Source organism: Osmerus eperlanus, chromosome 24, assembly GCF_963692335.1.
Source record: "Osmerus eperlanus chromosome 24, fOsmEpe2.1, whole genome shotgun sequence".
In the NCBI taxonomy this organism is placed as follows: Eukaryota; Metazoa; Chordata; class Actinopteri; order Osmeriformes; family Osmeridae; genus Osmerus; species Osmerus eperlanus.
In genome coordinates, this window is record NC_085041.1 from 6,170,842 (window position 1) to 6,190,092 (window position 19,251).

The 19,251-nt window shown below is 47.4% G+C and overlaps 2 protein-coding genes across 6 annotated transcripts; one reads left to right on the plus strand and one right to left on the minus strand.

The window, feature by feature from the left end:
* The first annotated feature begins 130 nt into the window (after positions 1 to 130).
* Positions 131 to 2,747, plus strand: LOC134011201 (small ribosomal subunit protein eS27-like). Of its 2 annotated transcripts, none has more exons than XM_062450711.1 (4): positions 131 to 279; positions 741 to 849; positions 1,323 to 1,442; positions 1,604 to 2,747. In XM_062450711.1, the coding sequence occupies exons 1-4, from the start codon at positions 274 to 276 to the stop codon at positions 1,630 to 1,632; spliced, it is 264 nt and encodes an 87-aa protein (XP_062306695.1). In that variant the 5' UTR covers positions 131 to 273; the 3' UTR covers positions 1,633 to 2,747. The 2 variants fall into 2 exon arrangements, with proteins under 2 accessions (XP_062306695.1, XP_062306696.1); XM_062450712.1 differs by having other exon boundaries at positions 1,323 to 1,433.
* On the minus strand, positions 2,014 to 18,896 carry tpm4a (tropomyosin 4a). 4 transcript variants are annotated; one of them, XM_062450706.1, is made up of 9 exons: positions 18,592 to 18,896; positions 16,824 to 16,949; positions 6,661 to 6,794; positions 6,437 to 6,554; positions 6,019 to 6,089; positions 5,679 to 5,754; positions 4,945 to 5,007; positions 4,612 to 4,681; positions 2,014 to 2,999 (listed from the first exon to the last, which is right to left on the minus strand). In XM_062450706.1, exons 1-9 carry the CDS (start codon positions 18,703 to 18,705, stop codon positions 2,917 to 2,919), a joined length of 855 nt encoding a protein of 284 aa, XP_062306690.1. In that variant the 5' UTR covers positions 18,706 to 18,896; the 3' UTR covers positions 2,014 to 2,916. The 4 variants fall into 4 exon arrangements, with proteins under 4 accessions (XP_062306690.1, XP_062306692.1, XP_062306689.1 ...); XM_062450705.1 differs by lacking the exon at positions 2,014 to 2,999 and adding an exon at positions 3,624 to 3,906 and having other exon boundaries at positions 18,592 to 18,894; XM_062450708.1 differs by lacking the exons at positions 16,824 to 16,949; positions 18,592 to 18,896 and adding an exon at positions 13,843 to 14,303.
* Between the last annotated feature and the right edge of the window lie 355 nt (positions 18,897 to 19,251).

A 19,251-nucleotide genomic window follows, 5' to 3' on the forward strand; every position in this document is an offset into this window, starting at 1 on the left:
CCGCGTGTCAGTTTATGGGACCGGTGATTGGATGTTCAAAATGTCAACTTTCACAGTCGTAGTGACAACGGAAGCTCAGTACTGACGCTCGTCTAGGCGGCTGTCAATCAACAACAAAAAAACCAGCTGATGTTCTACTTCCATCCGCCCCTTTGCACGCAGTAGCCGAGACAAACACCACAACTGGAACTGAAAGCGAACGAGCAGATACTTTACAGTCAAGTTTATAGCCAAATACGGTATTTGAAATACCGGATTTTTGGGAGACAAGCAATGCCGGTAAGTGGTAATGATATATAAAACGTAATAATAAGATATCTTTATTATCTTTATTTAATTACAAATTACCGTTTACAGTTATTACAGCTATCTAAATTACAGTTATATATAAGTTGATTCTGCTCATTTGTTTTAAATATTTTATTTGACAACTTTGAACAACACTCACAAACACTCATTCTCTAGCACACACTGGCACGGAGATTTTGTCCAGGTTTCTTCATTAAATACGACAAGAACAAAGTTTGGATATACCGTAGGCTGAGTCTGGGATACTTGTCCGGGCATGCCCCTTATCCCAGCCTTTTGCTGTTCCCATATCAGACAGTAGAGGGAATCATTGATCCATATATAAAATGATGTAGTCACAATCAAACAGCACACACCAAAGGGACTACGTCGGATAGAATGTGCTATTAGAGACTTGTTTTGATCCAATGAATTCTTGACCCCCGCTGTAGCTGGCTAAGGACCTAATTCATCCTGATTTGGGGACTGAGAGGAAAAGGCACAAGAAGAAGAGGCTGGTTCAGAGTCCCAACTCCTACTTCATGGATGTCAAATGCCCAGGTGAGAATGCAAACTAACAAACACACAACATCGTGTATGGATATATTTACATTTAGCAGACGATTGACAGTAAGTACAGGGACATTCCCCTGAGGCAAGGGTGAAGTGCCTTACCCAAGGACACATTTTGCACGGCCGGGAATCGAACTGGCAACCTTCCGATTCCCTAACCGCTCAGCCACCTGACTCCACCATATATATTGATACAGAGCATCATTTACCACCTCCCTGTCAATATTTACTGATGAGAAATGTGGACCCTTTGTATAGTTGCGTAGTTGAGGGTAGACGGTTATATGCAGACATAGGATCATTTAACATTCTATTGTCCAGCAGTCACCATTTAAAGGAGCCACGCTAAGACGCTAGTATGAACGAACATGATAATTGATTTCTCCTCTTAATTGTGATCCTCCTGCTCCCTCGTTTCGCCCTGCCTCTCCCCACCCTACCCCCTCCTCCATGCCTCCCAGGCTGCTACAAGATCACCACTGTGTTCAGCCATGCCCAGAGTGTTGTGCCCTGTGGGGGGTGCTCTATCGTCCTGTGCCAACCCAGCGGGGGGAAATGCCGCCTCACCGAGGGTATAAACTGTAAACTGTGTTATCAAAACTCCAGCTGGTCTTCTTTTCCTTTTTTTCATTGATACTTCCCCGCCCTCACTCTTATCTTTTAAATGCTAAATGCTCTCCGGTGGGTTCTCTGAATGCTAAATGAATGTGTTCTCCTCGTTTTTTCTTTACTTTCTCCTCAGGTTGTTCCTTCAGGAAGAAGCCCCGTTGACGCACCAGAGCTGGTAATAGCTTCAGATCTGTTAGCAGACCTGCTCAGTGAGGACCGGAGATTGATGGGCCAGCCTGGTGATTCAGGGCCAGGAATCTAACCGTACCCTCATTTAGGTGATGTCAGGGAGAAACTCTGCTTCAGAGTTGCTGTCCTGCAGCTTGGATGGGTTCCAGCTATAAGGGTTGTTTACCCAATATAAGTACCAAACAAGATCAATAGAATAGAATTGAACTTGAGATTGAAAAGATCAGTTTTTAATCGGTATGTGCAACATCTTAGCACTAGGTGTAATGTTCTTCTATACACTTTTAATATCATGTGTTCTTTTAAGAAGCAGTCACAAATCAGTAACGGTGCACACAAAAGACTGTTCTGTAATTGTATTTTGTACAAATTTATTAGATTGAAAGCTGGAAATAAAGCTGGAATAAAACAATGGAACTGTCTCGAATGCAAGACTTTGACTTCCGTCAGTAACAAAAAATTTGCGTTGGTCACCTTCACATAAAGGCATGACATTTTGGTGTGTGAGTGTGTGTGTATTCTTGGTTTTTGGAGTGTCCTCCTGTAAAGTGGTGGAAGACTAGAGCAACACAGCATATCTTCAACCATAACTAACATTCTACTATATACAATAAGTATCCATGGTTTGTCACAAACTTAACTGAGTCTCCAGTGGTTCTTATTTGGGTTTATATTTGAATATTGCTATTAGCATGTTAACATGTTTGACATTTAGGGGCATAGGTTGTCTTGGTGACCATGTTTAAACACACACACACACACACAAGCAGGCCTTGCTCACTTTGGAGCTTTAACAGACTCACAAGTGACGGTTCACCTGGTTTTTACTTCCCATGAACTGTTCACCTGCCAACCACAAGGTGGTGCTCAGGAGCCACGCTACAAGTTTGACGACACACAAAACACAGACTAATGGCTCAGAGAGGTGTACAGTATGTAAACTTGGGCATAGTCCATTCTCCCTAAAGATGTTCTGAAGGAAATGGAACTTTCCAGACAGGAACATGCTGTAAACATACGTAAGCATATAAAAGAGATCCGAGAGAGGTGGTGGAACAACGCAGCATTTTCTCGTAAGAGGAGAGAGAGAGAGAGAAAAGAGGTGCCTTAAAAGAAAAAAAAAATACAAAAAGGTAAAAGTATTAAGTTAATTGCCATTCGCGTGGAATTAGGCTTTTACAGCTCAGAACATGGAATGAAATGGAATATTTATGGAATGTTGAGAGACGTTGTTCCCCTGTGTGTCATTGGTGTTCTTTATAAGCTGTTCAGCTCCTGCAGAGTCTGGTCCAGGACTTGATGCATTCCCAGGTTCTCTTCCTTGGCACTTGATAATTTTTCTAGAAAATGAAAGTACAGAATTACTTAGTAATAGTAACTCAACTGATCAAATGGATGAAAACCATGCACTAAGGATAGTAAACAATAATTTTATGGGCTAGTGTTTGGTTAAACAATAGATCTTGCATAAATGAATGCAAGGCAATTGATGCTCCAACTGTTTTGCACAATTTCTCTATTGAACGTAAGTTGTTCCATATGCAAACCCCAACCACACAACCATTCCAAGGCCAAAACAAAAGTATTGTCATGCATAAACTGGTGATGGTTACATTCGTTTCAATCACACGTGTGAAATACATTTGTCTGATTCAAAGTCTGTTGGTAAACAGTCCCAAAGACAAACAGCTCCATATGTGCAATCCTATGAGCTGTCATCTGACATCATGATGGAACACAAACCCACAACTGAGAGTGTATTAGGACACAAGCACAAGAGGCAAGTCATCGTGTGATGTTATTTCAAAACAAGTGGATAACCCTGCACAAATCCAGGCCAAACTTCTCACCTTATATGTGGTTCATTCCATCCAATGAGGATGCATTATACAAAAGCACAAGAGATTCGCAAATAACCATCGCTTAAAAGGCAAGGAGGGGAAAAAAAAGAGCTGCAATGTGGATATGAAAGGAAGAACTTTTAATGTGTTCTGTCATTTTTGCAGTTTTTTTTGCAAAGGGGAGACGGATGGAAAGGCACTGAGAATATCAGACAGAGGTAAAAAGGTGAGAGAGAGAGAGAGAGAGAGCAGGTGAGAGAGAAAAAGAGAGCGAGACGTATAGTGGGGAGGGGGGGGGGGGAGCGAACAGAGGAGGAGTGCGTCTACAGGGAGGTCATGTCGTTAAGGGCATGGTCCAGCTCCTCGCTGATGGCCTTGTACTTGAGCTTCTGAGCGTACAGTTCATCTGAGGGTCAAAGGTCGCCAGGAAGAGAAGGCAGGAGTGGGGGGGGGCAAGCGAAGCAGCAGCAGCAGGAGGGAGAGGAGGAGGAAGACGGGCGAGAGGCCGGGGAGAGGGAAGGGAAGAGAGAAGACAGGTCAGCTGCGTTGATACAGGAGGAAGAGATAGCCAACAGTGAGAGATATGCATCTAGAGTCAAGCTTTTTGAAAGAGACAACAAAACCGAGACTACAGCCAAAGAACATAAGAGGAGAGAAGCACCTAGGGTCAAATATCTGTACTTCTGTGAGAAACGCTGTACTTGAATTTCCTCTACAAAGCCCTGTGGCGGCACCACTAACATGCTGACCTGCTAGGATTGAAGCACACTCTGTTCTCAGTTCTGTAGTCACAATAAAGGTGTCCTCAGCAGGCATGGCCGTGTGTTCCTCACACAGAACGGGGCTAGCATATTTCTTTACTCTGGAGACCCCGGACAGTAGTTTATTTTATTAGCTTGTCTCCGAAGTTTCCATGCGTTTGGCAGTGTGGCCACAGAAAGTATTTCCAGCCATTTGAAACACAACGCCCCTGAATGCTCCGTGTCTCTATATACACTAAAACATCGCAAATTTCTTTCTTTGCACAGAAGATAGTATGCGTGTGCCTCCGGCATTTCCCTGACGGCTTGTGACCTTCCACAGAGCATTGTGTGACACCATTTTCTCATACCTTCCAGGTCGTCGATGGACTTCTCCAGTTTGGCCACAGTCCTCTCTGCAAACTCAGCACGAGTTTCCGCCTGCAACAGAGAAAGGAGAGATTGAGAGAGAATAAATGGGAGAGAAAAGAAGAGAGAGAAGGGGAAACAGTATGGGGCAGAGAGAGGGGGAGATGTAGACAGGCACACAGAGAAAGAGGGAGAGAGAGGGGAAGAGAGAGATAGAGGATAGGAGGATAGGGAGGTCAGGGCAGAGCATTACAGAACAGGAAACCATACTGGGCCCCCAGTTACAGGGCGGGAGCCAGTGAAGATTCGTACTGAGGAGATTGGAGGACGCTCACCTCCTTCAGCTTGTCACTGAGAACCTTGATCTCCTCCTCATACTTATCCTCTTTTTCTGAGTACTGAAAGAAACCCAAGACAAACAATGTCAGGAAAGCACACACATTGACCCCAAACACACATACAGACAACTACAACGACAAACGACAGGAAGTAGGTAAGTGGTAAATATCCTTCTTGTCCGCCTTCCTTGCTGGTAAATGGCACCCTTTACCCGGACCATCCGAGTGTGACCAGCATGCAATAGCACGCTGCTGTGATGCCAACCATGAGAGGGGCACAATTTAATCAGGGCAGGAGAATGTGGCGGAGAGCGTGGAGGCACGTCCACAGACTGGCGTTGGAACTGATGGGCAAGAATGCGTGTGTGTGTGAGTGTGTGTGTGTGTGTGCAGCGTGTGTGCATGGGATGCAAAGAGGGTAGAGTAGAGATAGATACAGAGAGAGAAAGAGAGTTGAGAGAAAGAAAAAGAGAGACATGCCCGTGCTGGTAGAACTATTACATTTTTGACTACCACAGTCACTCCTGGAATTAAACCCCCAGCTAGGCAGTTAGCCAACAGATGGAGAGGTATTTCTTCATACACTCCTTGGGCTTGTGGCACCGAATCCCAACACGACGAGGACAGCAAAAAGATGCGCTTGGACACTCTTACTGTTCACACACATACGGATGCAGACGGAAATCCCCACGCTCACACACACGCTCACACACACACGCTCACACACACACCTTCTCAGACGAAGCTTCCAGGGATTTGAGGTTGTTGGTCACATTCTTCAGCTCCTCCTCCAGGTCACTGCATTTCCTGCAGAGGAGATGGGGGGGAAAGAGAGCATTGCTCAGCGCTTAGCTTTTACCTCAGGTAGTCGCACAACCCCTGGGCTGGACTTACAGCTGAAGAAACACCAAGACGTGGCGAAAGCCTTTCAATGAAACTGTTGTGTACCTTAAACTTCTGCCCTTCTTAGAAACATGGTCCATGAGGAACCTTGTAGTGATGGTGTGTACCAGACACAGAGAAGGACGGGAGGGATGGGGGGGGAGTAAAAGAAGAAAAAGAAGCACTTACAGTTCTGCGACTTCAGCCCGCTCCTCTGCCCTCTCCAGCTCCCCCTCCAGGATCACCAGCTTGCGGGCCACCTGAGGAAGGGCAGGGCACAGATGTTTGGCTTTGCTTGTGTTGGATCCCTTTCAGACCGATATTTGGGGCGGTGCTCCTCTCTATATCGAGGATCCAGACCTGTGGTCAGGCAGAGTCTGCATCGTAGGAGTGGTGACCTGAGGAACGGGTCTTTGAGCTGTTCATTTGAATCAGCCAACAGTAGGTGGTTGCCAGTAGTGCAACTCTGTAGGTTTTGGGAGACGGTTGTAATAGGGTTCACCTCTCCCACCCTCCGCTCCAGCCTCAGCCCTATGGCCTCAGCCCTATGGCCTCAGCCCTATGGCCTCAGTCTTGCCCTTAGCAGTAGCCCTGATTTGGTCGTTACCTCCTCATACTTGCGGTCGGCCTCCTCAGCGATGTGTTTCGCCTCCTTCAGCTGCATCTCCTGGATCTCCATCTTCTCCTCATCCTTCATGGCCCGGTTCTCTATCACCTTCATACCTCTGAAGGGACAGGACACACACAGGGCTGTTACAGTGACACACACACACACACACACAAACACACTTCCATAGGTCCGCTCATGGGTGCTCGCTGTCCAACACTGACCTCTCACTCTCGTCCGCTGCCTTCTCAGCCTCCTCCAGTTTCAGCAGCGCGGTAGAGAGCCGCTCCTGGGCCCGATCCAGCTCCTCCTCCACCAGCTGGATCCTGCGGTTCAGACCCGCTACATCTCCTTCAGCCTGGGAGAGCACGTGGCAGGGAGGGAGGGGTGGAGAAGGGCAGGGAGGGAGGGAGGGAGGGAGGGAGGGAGGGAGGGAGGGAGGGAGGGAGGGAGGGAGGGAGGGAGGGAGGGAGGGAGGGAGGGAGGGAGGGAGGGAGGGAGGGAGGGAGGGGGGTTGAGGGAGGGAGGGTGGAGTGGAGAGGGGGAAGAGGGGGAGAGAGAAGAACTAACGGTTAACTTAACCTTATCAGACTTCAAGATTCTGAAAGCAGTGGAGCACAGAACCAGCCTCTGTGTCCTTCTAAGGCTTCCTTAGCAATATCAGGAAACAGTAGAGTGAAACAAATAGCCAAACAAGACCAAAATCTGAGGTAAACATACATCATGTATTTGAGTTTGATCTTCCAAAGACAATATCTTCATGTTTAAAACATACTCCTAAGCGTCAAGTTTCAATAACTTGTGGATTCCGGTTCCTTCCGACTGTGACTGGACTAAGGAAATGGAGGATGAATGAGATGCTCTTTACAATCAATAAACAAACCACCAGTCCAATGAGAAGGCAAACAGGAAAACAAACAAGAATTTCCTCTCAGTCCCTCGGTGTGTGAGCGTGTGTGAGAGAGTGAGTGTGTGTGTGAGAGAGTGAGTGTGTGTGTGTGTGTGTCCACCTCCCAAGGAGTTCTGTTAAACAGAGATTCATCAGCAACACTGTCCCATTCACTAACCATTGTTCTATTGTATATGGATTTACATGACTTTCATTCTATCTGTGTTTTTTTTTAACCCTGCCTGCATTCATCCCCAGAACAAGTCTGTTGCAGGTCTCTAGGCCCTAGTATAGCCCCTTTCCTCATCCATCCAGCCAGCACAACATCTAGTGAGTCAGTGTGATAGATAAAGAAGTCGTGTAGATAGAGAGGTAGTGTAGATTGAGAGGTAGTATAGACCGAGATAGTATAGATAGAGATGTGTGTAGATATAGTGTAGATGGAGAGATAGTGAGATAGACAGAGAGGCTATATAGATGGTCCTGGCAGAGGAGGACTGATTCTCCTGGATCTCTCCACCTACTCTGCTCTGAGAGAAGTGCTGAGCAGGGAGGAGAGTCCTGGCTCCCTCTTTCCATCCATCCATCTCCCTCTCTCTTTCTCATCGCTAACTTTGCCGACATCACGTCAATGAACAGCTCACTCTGAAAAGTGCCATGTTGGAGAGAAAATAGAAACGGTGTCTGGATAAACAGATGCAGTTGTTTCCCCGAGTGAGGCCAGAGCTCCACTGAACAACGCCTCACTCCCACACATACAAACAAACATACTATTCACGAGTGCCGGCCAGTCAGGTATGCAGGTCATTGCAGTAAAACAGCTACACACACTCAGACCAACAGTTAAAGGGCTGTTGCCATAATAGCACACAGAAACATGGGAACCCATGCTTGTCCAGCAGAGACAATGAGGCATACTGTTGCGTTGGTGTAAATCAACAACAGTCTATCTGCCGTTCACAGTTTATACAGTCATATGGTGCATGTGTGTGTGTGTGTGTTTCAAAACGTGTTTGTCCTCAGTCTTGTCAGGTCCTTCACGCTCCACAGTGTAGTAATCCATTCGGGAGGAACTTCCAGATGGAAATATTGATACGGGCCGAGTCCCAAAGCCTTAGATAGCAGAAGTCTATCTCTAGGCGTATGTGCCTATACGTACTCTACTGGTGCATGTATCTGAACCATGAAAAAAAAAAAAGAACTCCCTTAAGTGTTTTCCTATTCAAGCGAATTTGGGTGCTTATGAAACATGCGCTCCCACTGCAAGGGCAGTTGAATGGGTTGTGGGAAAGACGTCGGACAGGAAACCCTCTTACTCTCACCCCTCGTTCCCTCCCTTCTCCGTGTCTCGCTCTCATTTAGTTCAGGGCCCAAATTCCCTTTCCCTCCTCGTCTCTCTCCGTCTCTCTCTTCCCCTCTCCGGCTGGCTGGCCACGCCCCTTCCTTAGTCACACACAGAGCATTCCCCGGCTGCCTGGGATGCACGCCTTATATGGTAAAACATACTCCAGAGAAGGTTTGTGGTGGAGCGCCAGGGAGATGTTAGCGAGAGCGATCACACACGCGCGCACACACACAGACAGACATACAAGGTGCCGGCCCACACCACATACTCACATTCTCAGAGATATAAGAGTTCTTAGGCACGGTCACAAAGACACACACACACACACACGTTTTGAAAGAGAGAGAGAGAGAGAGAAAAGAACTAAATGAAACCATCTGTAGCTACAGGGATCAGGAAAGGGAAAGACAGATGCTACAAGAAGCAGCCCTGTTTGTGCTTTTACTCCATCACCCAGAAATCACTGATCCAATTACCCACCAGTCATAAAACCCAGACACTCTTCTAGGCTATCAGTAAATCAACACATCATACATAAACTGGTGTTAAAAACCGGTAGGTGCATTTGTACAATTTCCGAATGTCAGTACCTGTACAGTTTACGTTTAAAAATAAATAAATAAATAAAAAAGTAAACAGATTTCTATCTGCAACATGGGATTTCTGCCAGTACAGTAATAATGTATCGGGCGATAAGACTTTAGGACAGCGCAGAGTTAGCTAGGATTTCTGTCTGTGCTACCAGTCTGGAGTGCCCAAGAGCCAGCCTACGAGGTCTGCTCAAGCAGGGCCCTCTCAGGTGCAGCTGGCAGCAGATGACAGGAGGGACGCCCGCTGACACGAATAACACGCTGCTCTCGTAGCATCCTCGGCTAGCCACCAACGCTACAATACACACGATGTTCTAGAAAACATCTGGATCCGGCTCACTGAATGGCTCCCTTTGTCGTGTCCCCTCATCTCTCTCTCTCTTTCTCTCTCTGTTCCAGTCTCTCTCTCTCTGTCTCTCTCTCTCTTGTTTCCAAGTGTCTTCCAATCGTTACACTACCAGCAAGTAATACATTGCATTACATAGACTGTATAAGAGTGTAATATATCTACGAGATACTTTATCTATGACCGTTGCCTATCCATGGGTTGCAATTATGTAAATACCCAGCTAAAGGCTACAGAGATACTATACGGTTCCCTCCTTCATCTCTGCCTGCATGAGGCCACCTGCACCAAGTGTATGGGAGCGACGGAGAGAGGTAGCGAGAGAGAGGTAGCGAGAGAGAGGTAGCGAGAGAGAGAGAGAGAGAGAGAGAGAGGTAGCGAGAGAGAGAGAGAGAGGTAGCGAGAGAGAGGTAGCGAGAGAGAGAGAAAGAGGTAGCGAGAGAGAGAGAAAGAGGTAGCGAGAGAGAGAGAGAGAGAGAGAGAGAGAGAGAGAGAGAGAGAGAGAGAGAGAGAGAGAGAGAGAGAGAGAGAGAGAGAGAGAGAGAGAGAGAGAGAGAGAGAGAGAGAGAGAGAGAGAGAAGCAGAAAAATCTGATTAGCGGTTGATTCCAGGGCAGTGGGCTAATGAGGAGCACAAGGCTGTGGAAGTTATTCTATACACCAATGTGTGTGTGTGTGTGTGTGTGTGTGTGAGAAAGAGAGACCGAGAGAGAGCGAGAGAGTGTGTGAATGTCTGCAAGAGAGTCTGTGTGTATGAATATCCTAGTGTGACTGATCCTCTCCTGTTTCTATTGAATTTGAATTAGCAAAGACAGTGTCCTTTAAGCTACCCAGCTCAAAACACAGATATGTAAAGAAAGGGCTGTTAAACTCTCATCCACATGCCTCTACGGAAGCTTTACAGGCCTTCTAAATGCAAATAGGACATGGAGTGACATGACCTAATCTTCCAGACACATCCATATCCTGTTGCAATTCCTTCATTCTGAGCGTAGCTATCCGACTACAGGAAGTTCCTTCGTGCATATGTTCTGTTTGTAAGCCTGAGTTGGACCCAAGGTTCTTCTTTAAATGTCTGACACAACTTAGAAACTAAACGTTTTCCCTCCAAGAGGTTAAAAAAAGACAACCAGATCCCAAAAGCCAGACACTGAGGGTCTCTGTGAAACCTACTGCCAGCCATGGTTCCTGTGGGTCTTGACCTCTGGACCTGACAACGATCCAGAGTTAACCACCGGGAGGCCATGTCAACACAGAGCCAGTAAAACTGTTTACAGGTCCGTATATCACTCTGAGGGCCGGTTCTGGGCAGGTTCAGTCCCAGTACAGGCCAGTGTGTCCGGGCTACCTGTGGGGTCTCATAGAGCAATGCCACCGGTCGAATCACAGCGGTGAGTTTACTCTCTGGGTTTCCGAGGTCAGGCGAGAGCAAGGGAAATGCACTCTTAAATTGTTAAGGTCAAGACAAGGGGTGGCCAACACTGAACAAAGAGGCACGCTCAATACGGAAAAACAGGATTTCATTGAATTGAGTGGTGAAGTGAGACTCCTTTTGTTTTTTTCCAAGGTTTTCCTTCATGTGAAATTCCGTTCTCACCCCGGCACTGCACGTCCGTCAGGCCTGAATCTCCCCATCGTCCCCTCCTTCTGATGCTAAGCAGACATGGGAGTCTCCCAAGGACCTCCAGCTGATGCCTGCCAGTGCAGAGTTATATTGGGAACGTTACAATATTCCCAGGGAGCGACAGAGAGCCCCGGCTTGTGCAATCAGGAAGTCCTTGTTTCCATTCAACATGGAGCTGCATCATCACAGGAGCAGTTAGCGACAGGAAACCACGGTCCAGTTAAACCACAGAAGAGAGCTGAACAGAAGTCCTCCCACACCCAGGCCTGCGCTCACGCGACACGGTCTACACACTCTACTGGAGCCTACACACGCTTGGACCTACCAATTAACAGTTTTAGACGTTAAATAAGGGTGCTGGCTGACTTTGAGGGCTGCAGTTTCAGTCTGTGTGTGCTGTACTTTTCCCTCCGTTGAGGGAAAGGCCCTTGGGAACACTGTCATTACAGTTTGCTCTCTGAACAGAACGTGTTCTTCTGTAGAGTAACCATTACATCACACACAACCCTACGTGTACACCCCTGTGTACTACAATATGCTGTATTGCCGGAGGTGTGTGTTTGAGTGTGTGTGTGCGTGCCTTCCTCCGGCTCTTGTGCTAATCTTCCTGTTGATCAGGGCAAGGGCAGAGCGGGAAAGGAAGTCCTGTAGCAGGGCAGGAAGCTACTTCCTGTTGGGAGTGGTTTGGGAGGGGAAAGCCGGCAATGGACAATGATCTCTGGTCATGGTTATGGTATCTCGTCAGTAATGGTAGGAGTGGTGGATCTGGGGAAGAAAATGTTAGGCCCCAGGGGTAGGGGGTTCAGAGTGGTAAGACTAGAGTATAGAATTAGGACTGTAGTAAGTTAGTGGACTGAGGTAAGATGTAACCTCTGATCCCAGGTCTGTTATGAGGCCCAAGTGAAGGGATGCACAGCTGGGAGGATGTAGTACGTAACTGTAGCATGTAGACCTACTGTGAGTTAAGCCTTTAGGTAGATATCGAATGTTAACTTGATTCCAGCAGCATTTTCTCCTACTTCTCAAGGACTATACTGATCACTTTCTAGAAGAAGTTGTCCAACAACCTCCACAACCAAACGAAGTCCCACAATGCCCTGAAAGCTGATTGTGAAAAACAGAGCTGGTAATCTCGCCTGCTTCCAGGTGTTAAAATGTCAGTAGCGCACCGACAAAAGGCGAAGGTGTTGAGGGACCAGTCGATGGCGCCTTCAAAGGCAAACCCACTTGGAGGAAAATAGCATCAAGCTGGTTCGCTCCAATACAGAGTGAGAGTTCAAGAGACCGATGATCACACACCCTGTTCCTGCTCTCTTTGTCCCATGAAAGGGGGTTGTCGTTTCCCAAGAAATCGCTGGGGCCGGCCACAATCACTCACACATGGGCCAGACTAGCCTACCCCCTCCAGGTAGCAAGTCCCCCCCCCCCCTCATGCCTCCACCTCTCCTCATCCTTGAACCCTGACTCATAGCTGCAGCTGGAGAGTCCTTGAGAGGGTTCTTTGAAAGGATTGAGCTCCTTTAAAAGACAGGAGAATGTGACTTAATTATTCATGAATGCATGTCCGTGAATGCTACCTGGCCACCGGAAATGATGACGTCAGTTATTAGAAAGCCAGACGCACACAGACTTTGTCAACTTCCCCTTTCAAACTAAAACCAGGGTAAACCCCTCCAATACTTTTCCTATGACTTTACCTCACCCATCTCCCTAGACAAGACCTGACACCTCTCTTACCAGCACTCCTCTACAAACAACAGGGCTCATATCATACCATGCCAAGGTGGTTTACATCACCAGACAAGACGGAAGTCTGTGTTGTAAAGAACATTCCAGGCTCTCTTTCGAAAGCCCATGCAGCTTAGTCAGTAGTCGTGATGCTTCCTGGCTCCCTGGAGCCACACCTTTCTGTAGGTTAGGGGGAAACAGCTGACACTGCCTGGCTGGCGGATGGTGTTTGGAGGCCTAGGCAACACTTCTATCACCAAGTTTTGTTTCAGGACTTGATGTACCGTCGTGGATGAGTGACTACAGCATATCTGTATTAGTAGGCTTCTGGAACAATCATAGTCATAACCAAGTGGGAGTATTTATGCTTTGGTCTTTGTACCGGGAAGCCCATGGTCAATTATCGTTTTAGTATCACATTGTATCATATTTTTCACTACTCATCCAAGGATGAGTGGGTAATTCAATGGCCCTGTTTGACCTCATTAGTCAATATCTGCTACAGTTCTCTTTGTTTCTCATAATGATTTATTGGGTCATTATGGGTGAGAGGATAGAGACCTGTTGCTCAAACCTTCTCATGAACAAAGATATTGAATATCTATTTTTATATCAGTGAAGGAACGGTTAAAAGGCACGCGCTAGGACCTTAAGGATTCCATTTTTTTTCTGGAGAGACCAACGCCTTTCACTACACCGGCATTTCCATGAATTAACGTGGCTTTTAACGGTACTGTTATACACGATAAGTTTTATCATGTTAAACTGTTTTCTCATCTCTGACCTGACCACCGGAAGGAACGGTTGGAACGGTTGAAAGAGAGTTTATGATAGAACCGAAAGATAATTAAGAGGAGAGGAGATGCGAGAAAAGTATTGTCTTACTTTTTCCCGATGTTCTCGTTCACCGTCCAGCTCTCTCTGTAAAACCTGTGTTCGGTCTTCTGCGTCGTCGGCTTGCTGTTGCAAACACTGGATCTTTCTCTTAACCGCGTCCAGAGAATTCAAACCTGCCATTGTCGAACTATTTGGCGTGAAACTAAACGTTGCGAATAAAAAACTAAATGTGCAAAAGTAAGTTGCTGCTGCTTTGGTCTATTCAAAGTAATAAAAAAATACGTTACATACACAACCTGAATATTTTAGGTCTGTGGAATGGACAGAAGTGGCAGAATAGAAAAAAGTATTTAAAGTGCAAAAGAAAAACAATTATACAACCCAAAGCAGTGTCCAGGTGTTTCCAAATGTCTTTTTAGAAACTCAGCGTGAGTTGAGAATAGTTTAACAAAGGTACTTAAAGATTATCTTTGGAATGTAAGGACGCGTGAGCTAGCACCGCGCTCCAGTTTGGAGAAGCAGATAAAAGCGTCTGGAATGATGAGAGACGTTAATGCGTGAGCGTCCAACCCAACTAGAAGTGTGATGATTTGGATGAGGTCACAGTTCCAGGATAGGCGGGGCGTGTCTGCGTGATGCTCTGGCTGCGTTTATGTGTGCGGATGTGTGTGCGTGTGTGTTCTATGTGTGCGTATGGTGAGGTTTAAAAGTCTTAAAGTGGCTACAATTTAAGTTATCCTATTATTAATTGGTTTTTATTGTTTTTATTTATTTTGTTGTTTTTTTAAACATTGAGCAGACTTGATAGTTAGTGATAGACTAGTTTAAACATTCACATCATCTAAAGTTTGTGTTGGTGTTAGGACTGGGTATTCAGTTATGAAGTACACCACCCATCCTGGCCAAGGATATCAAACCAAGGAGGTTTTATTCTTGAGTGCCGGTGTTCTGTATTATTCCCCCTGAGAAAGTCAGTCTTATTCTCTCCACCGGAAAAGCTGGGAGCATTGATTTCATTAGGCACATGAGTGTGGGCCGCTCTGTTTGCTTTCTCTGCATTCCTGGCATACCAATCCGGGTCTGGGCCAGAGTAACCCAGCCTCCCCTCCTGGAGCTGCCTGGACCTTATCACTGCCAGACCTGCCTTCTCTCCCAGTCTCTCTCAGTCTCTCTCAGTCTCTCTCAGTGTCTCTCTCTCTCTCTCTCTCTCTCTCTCTCTCTCTCTCTCTCTCTCTCTCTCTCTCTCTCTCTCTCTCTCTCTCTCTCTCTCTCTCTGTCTCTCTCTCTCTCACACACACAATTAGACACACCTATTCATACACCCATGCCCACAAACAAACACACATTAGACCACTCCTTAACGTTGGTAAGATGTCGGTTCACATGATTGTACAAAAGATGCGCTTCAGTGATTCTAACCTAGAGGGGGGGCTGAGAATCAGCACCCTATGGTGTTCCTTTAGCTCAGCAGGCTAACACAATTGACTCAATGCAACCAGGTAATCTATAGTATCATACATATATCACAGTAATTGGCTACTTCAGAATTAGCCTTGGCATACCACAAAGGTTACAGTTGTTGTCTGCCTCAACAGCTAACCTCCCAGGCCCCCCCAGGTTGGGCAGTGTGAATTTAGATGTGTAATGAGTTGACTGCTGCTTCTAATAAGTGACATGTGGCAGAGTACTCGGGAGTCTGGTGTGTTTTCAAGGCAGAGCTGAATTCCTCCCCGCCCAGCTAAGAACACAGAGAGAGAGAGACAGAGGGAGAGAGAGAAGGGGCAGACGGAGAGATGAGCTGGTTTGGCCATAACCCTCTCTTGTCTGTCTCTTTATTTCTCGCCCGGAAACCCAAGACAACTTCCTTGCAACTGCTGGAGGTTAGAACACACACACTCACACACACACACACACACACACACACACACAAGCCTGGAGTAGCTGTTTCAGGACTTGGGGAATTCTCTTTTATCCAATACTTATTCTTGAGTTACTTACAGGAAGTTTTTCAGGAACCGGAGAAGATATGAATAACATGGACATGTTACGTTTTGGTCTGTTTAAAGTCCTACCTTGAGGACACACACACACACACAGCACAGACATTCACACACACACTAGCACGCACTAAGGACAAATGTAAGGAAATGAAACGTGTATCTGGGTAATGGGATTGATACACTAAAATCCTTCTTGCCACGGGCCACATACCAACGCTCGTTTCTCTGAGGAACAGCTACTGTATTCAACCGTGATTTTGTCTGTGAAAACCATCAGACATGGCTACAGCCAGCCAGACAGACGGACAAACATTCACTTTGTCCAGACGTCTGTCCGTTATCCTGCAAGGCAAATGTCCCGTGTTCATTTCAGGAGAGTTCTTTTTCTCTCTTCAGAGTGTTTGTATACAGCAGGAACACCCTCCCCAACAAGGACACTCCTGGTGTTAGATAAACACTTTGACATCTGCGGTGTGGCCAGCAATGTTTTAGCTGGAAAGGGCTGTGTGTTTGTGGCGTGTTTTGCTTCCATGTGTACACTTGTGCGTGCGTCTGTGTGTGTGTGTGTGTGTGCGTGCTTGTCATCATGAGCCTGTCTTTCAGGACTGGGCGCAGAGGAATGCATGCCCCTGTGTGTATTCCTTCAGGCAGGTCTGATCAAAGCGTTTTCTCTCAGCTGGCACTGCGGCAGACAGCCAGTCAGAGAGAGGGAGAGAGGGGGAGAGCGGGAGTGCTGACAGAACAGCCTCTCCCATGGTGATCATCACCACCTGCATGCAGCCCTGGCATTGGGTTAGGCTGGCATGTGCACGTCGGGTGGGTTTGACTGCAATGTGTTTGAATAGGTTGATGGGATGACGATTTAACTGTGCGTGTGTGTGTTTGCTATGTGTACCGTTGTCGTTGTGTGTGTACGTTTTCGTGTGTGTGCTGACAAAAACGCGGACGAGAACACACGCATACAGATGTATGCGTGTGTCTGTATCTGTGTGTCTGCGTGTGTGTGTGTTAAGAGTAGTCTCCACTCACGTCAGCGGCTGTCTTCTCAGACTGTTCCAGTTTCTCCTGGGCATCCTTCAGCGCCTCGGAGTACTTGTCCAGCTCGTCCTCAGTCCCCTTCAGCTTCTTCTGCAGGCCCACCAGCTCGTCCTCCAGCTGCCCCCCAGGAGGACACAGCACATGGTCAGAGCTGTGTTCACAACTCACTTTCTCTCTCACCTGCTCTCTGTCTCCCTCGCTATTTCTTTATCTCTCTCTCTCTCTCTCTCTCTCTCTCTCTCTCTTTCTTTCTTTCTTTCTTTCTTCCTTTCTTCCTTCTCTCTCTCTCTCTCTCTCTCTCTCTCTCTCTCTCTCTCTCTCTCTCTCTCTCTGTCTCTCTCTCTCTCTCTCTCTCTCTCTCTCTCTCTCTCTCTCTCTCTCTCTCTCTCTCTCTTTCTCTCTCTCTAATCCCAACATCAAAGAGGGAGTCGAGTTACTAAATTATGAAGTCAACCTTGTCATTGATGGATCGTGTGGTTATAGGTTGATTAAATGATAGATGTAGCGCAGCAATTTCTACACTCTCGTGGGGCGTCGATAGCTAAGTTTATATTTAGTCTGGACTAACAAGGACACATGGTAGCTATGTACACACACACGCGCGCACACCACACCCACTCAGCAGGGTAAAGTACCTCCCTAATCAAGTCTTCCCTGGGGATGTGTGGGGTCTCTGAAGTGCTGTTGATAATCCCAGAGGATTCCAGCAGGTCTATCTCCTTCTCCTCCGCTCTATAAATACAGCTGCTATCACCTGGTGCCAGGGACGCCTGTCTGACTGCTATCCTCACCCTGGTGATGGAGACACCTGTCAGGTTGCAGGCTGTACTTGCGTGTACTTGACGCAAATGTCCAGCAACTGGATGTGGCACGTTGATTACATGACGTTTTGTCAAGTTTTTGTAGACTGGCCCTGTGCCTCTGTGACTTATTATTAATATTCTGTCTCATGTCCATCCACACAGACAAGAATCCGAGCGCTATCTCTCCGCCCAGTGACAGTGGCGACATGGCTTGTTGGTTTGGATCCTGAGGAATCCATCTCAACCTCGAGGTCTGAGTCTGGAGGTTTAACACCTACGCACTCTCCTGTTGGTTTGACCTACCCCAGGTCACTTTGGCCTGTAGTTTACTCTAACATCGTGCTGTGTCGTGCCCCGGTCAATCACAAGACCACCACAGTGAAAGAGTCCTTCACATTCAAATGGATTGTTTTAGACCATTTAGAACTGCACACTTCGCAGCGGCTGCTTCACAAACGGACATCTTCTGTTGAAGAAGACCATAATGTTGGTGCAGGTTCAAGGTTTTGGATGGAGGTTTGTTATAGCTTCTACTGTACGATCAGACATGGAATCCACAGAGTGTAACTAAACAGACGATAGGTGTGTTTACTTGCACTTTCCTCACAGGCATGCGTGGAATGGCACCAATGTTATGGTTGGTTTACAGGGGGAAGAGCTTGCGTGAGGAGCACAGCAGCAGCACAAATAACGTATTTCATTTTTCTACGGGGCAGCGAAACAGCGTCCCTCTGCTTTTACAACAGAGAAGATTCTAGAGAAGGGGGGACTCTCTATGGGGTCCACGGCCTTTTGAGGAGTCGTATCTCCTTTTCCTCTTTTTCTTTTGCTCCTTCTCCTCTTCCCTTCCTCCTCGCCTTCCCTTCTCCCCAGTTTCCCTCAACTCTCCTATCCTGTCCTGCCTTCACCTCTCCTCCTTTCCCCCTCCCCTCTCCCTCTTCCTCCCCTCCTCTCACCTGTTTGCACTTGTCCTCCGCCGCCTTCTTGTCCGTCTCCGCCTGCTCCGCCCGGTCGATGGCGTTCTCCTTGTCCAGCTTCAGCATCTGCATCTTCTTCTTGATGGCCTCCATGGCTGCGGGGCGTGTGGGTCCTGTGGCTGCTGCGCGGCGCTGAGATGAGAGACGTGTAGCCTGGAGACACGCAGAGTCCTCCGTTCGTCCGCGGGGTCTGAGATGGAGACTGTGTCGAGCTGGAACCTGAGCCCACTGGAGTCAAAGGAGCAGGGAGAGGTGGAGAGAGAGGGATGGGAGAGTGAGGAAGAGACAGAGAGAGAGAGAGAGAGAGAGATAGATAGATAGAGAGGGGGGAGGCGGTACAAGGGGTGGGGGCGCAGACTGCAGCCCACGTAATTCGTCTGGGCTTTAAACACCAACCAAACCTGCCTGTATTCTCGCCCCCGGTCCACCCCGCCCTCCCCCTCTCTCTTTCTCCCTCCATCCCACCCTCCCTCCATCCCGGCCTCCATCCCTCCCTCCACTCCCCAGACTATACCCCCCTCTCTCCCAGGCCTTTCTAAGGAATGGTTGCAGAGTTGCGCTCCAGAGTGGAGCCCAGACCAGCTCCTTATTTGGCTCGCTGTGTTTTCACCCTGACAGGGAGATCAGACAGCAGGCCGA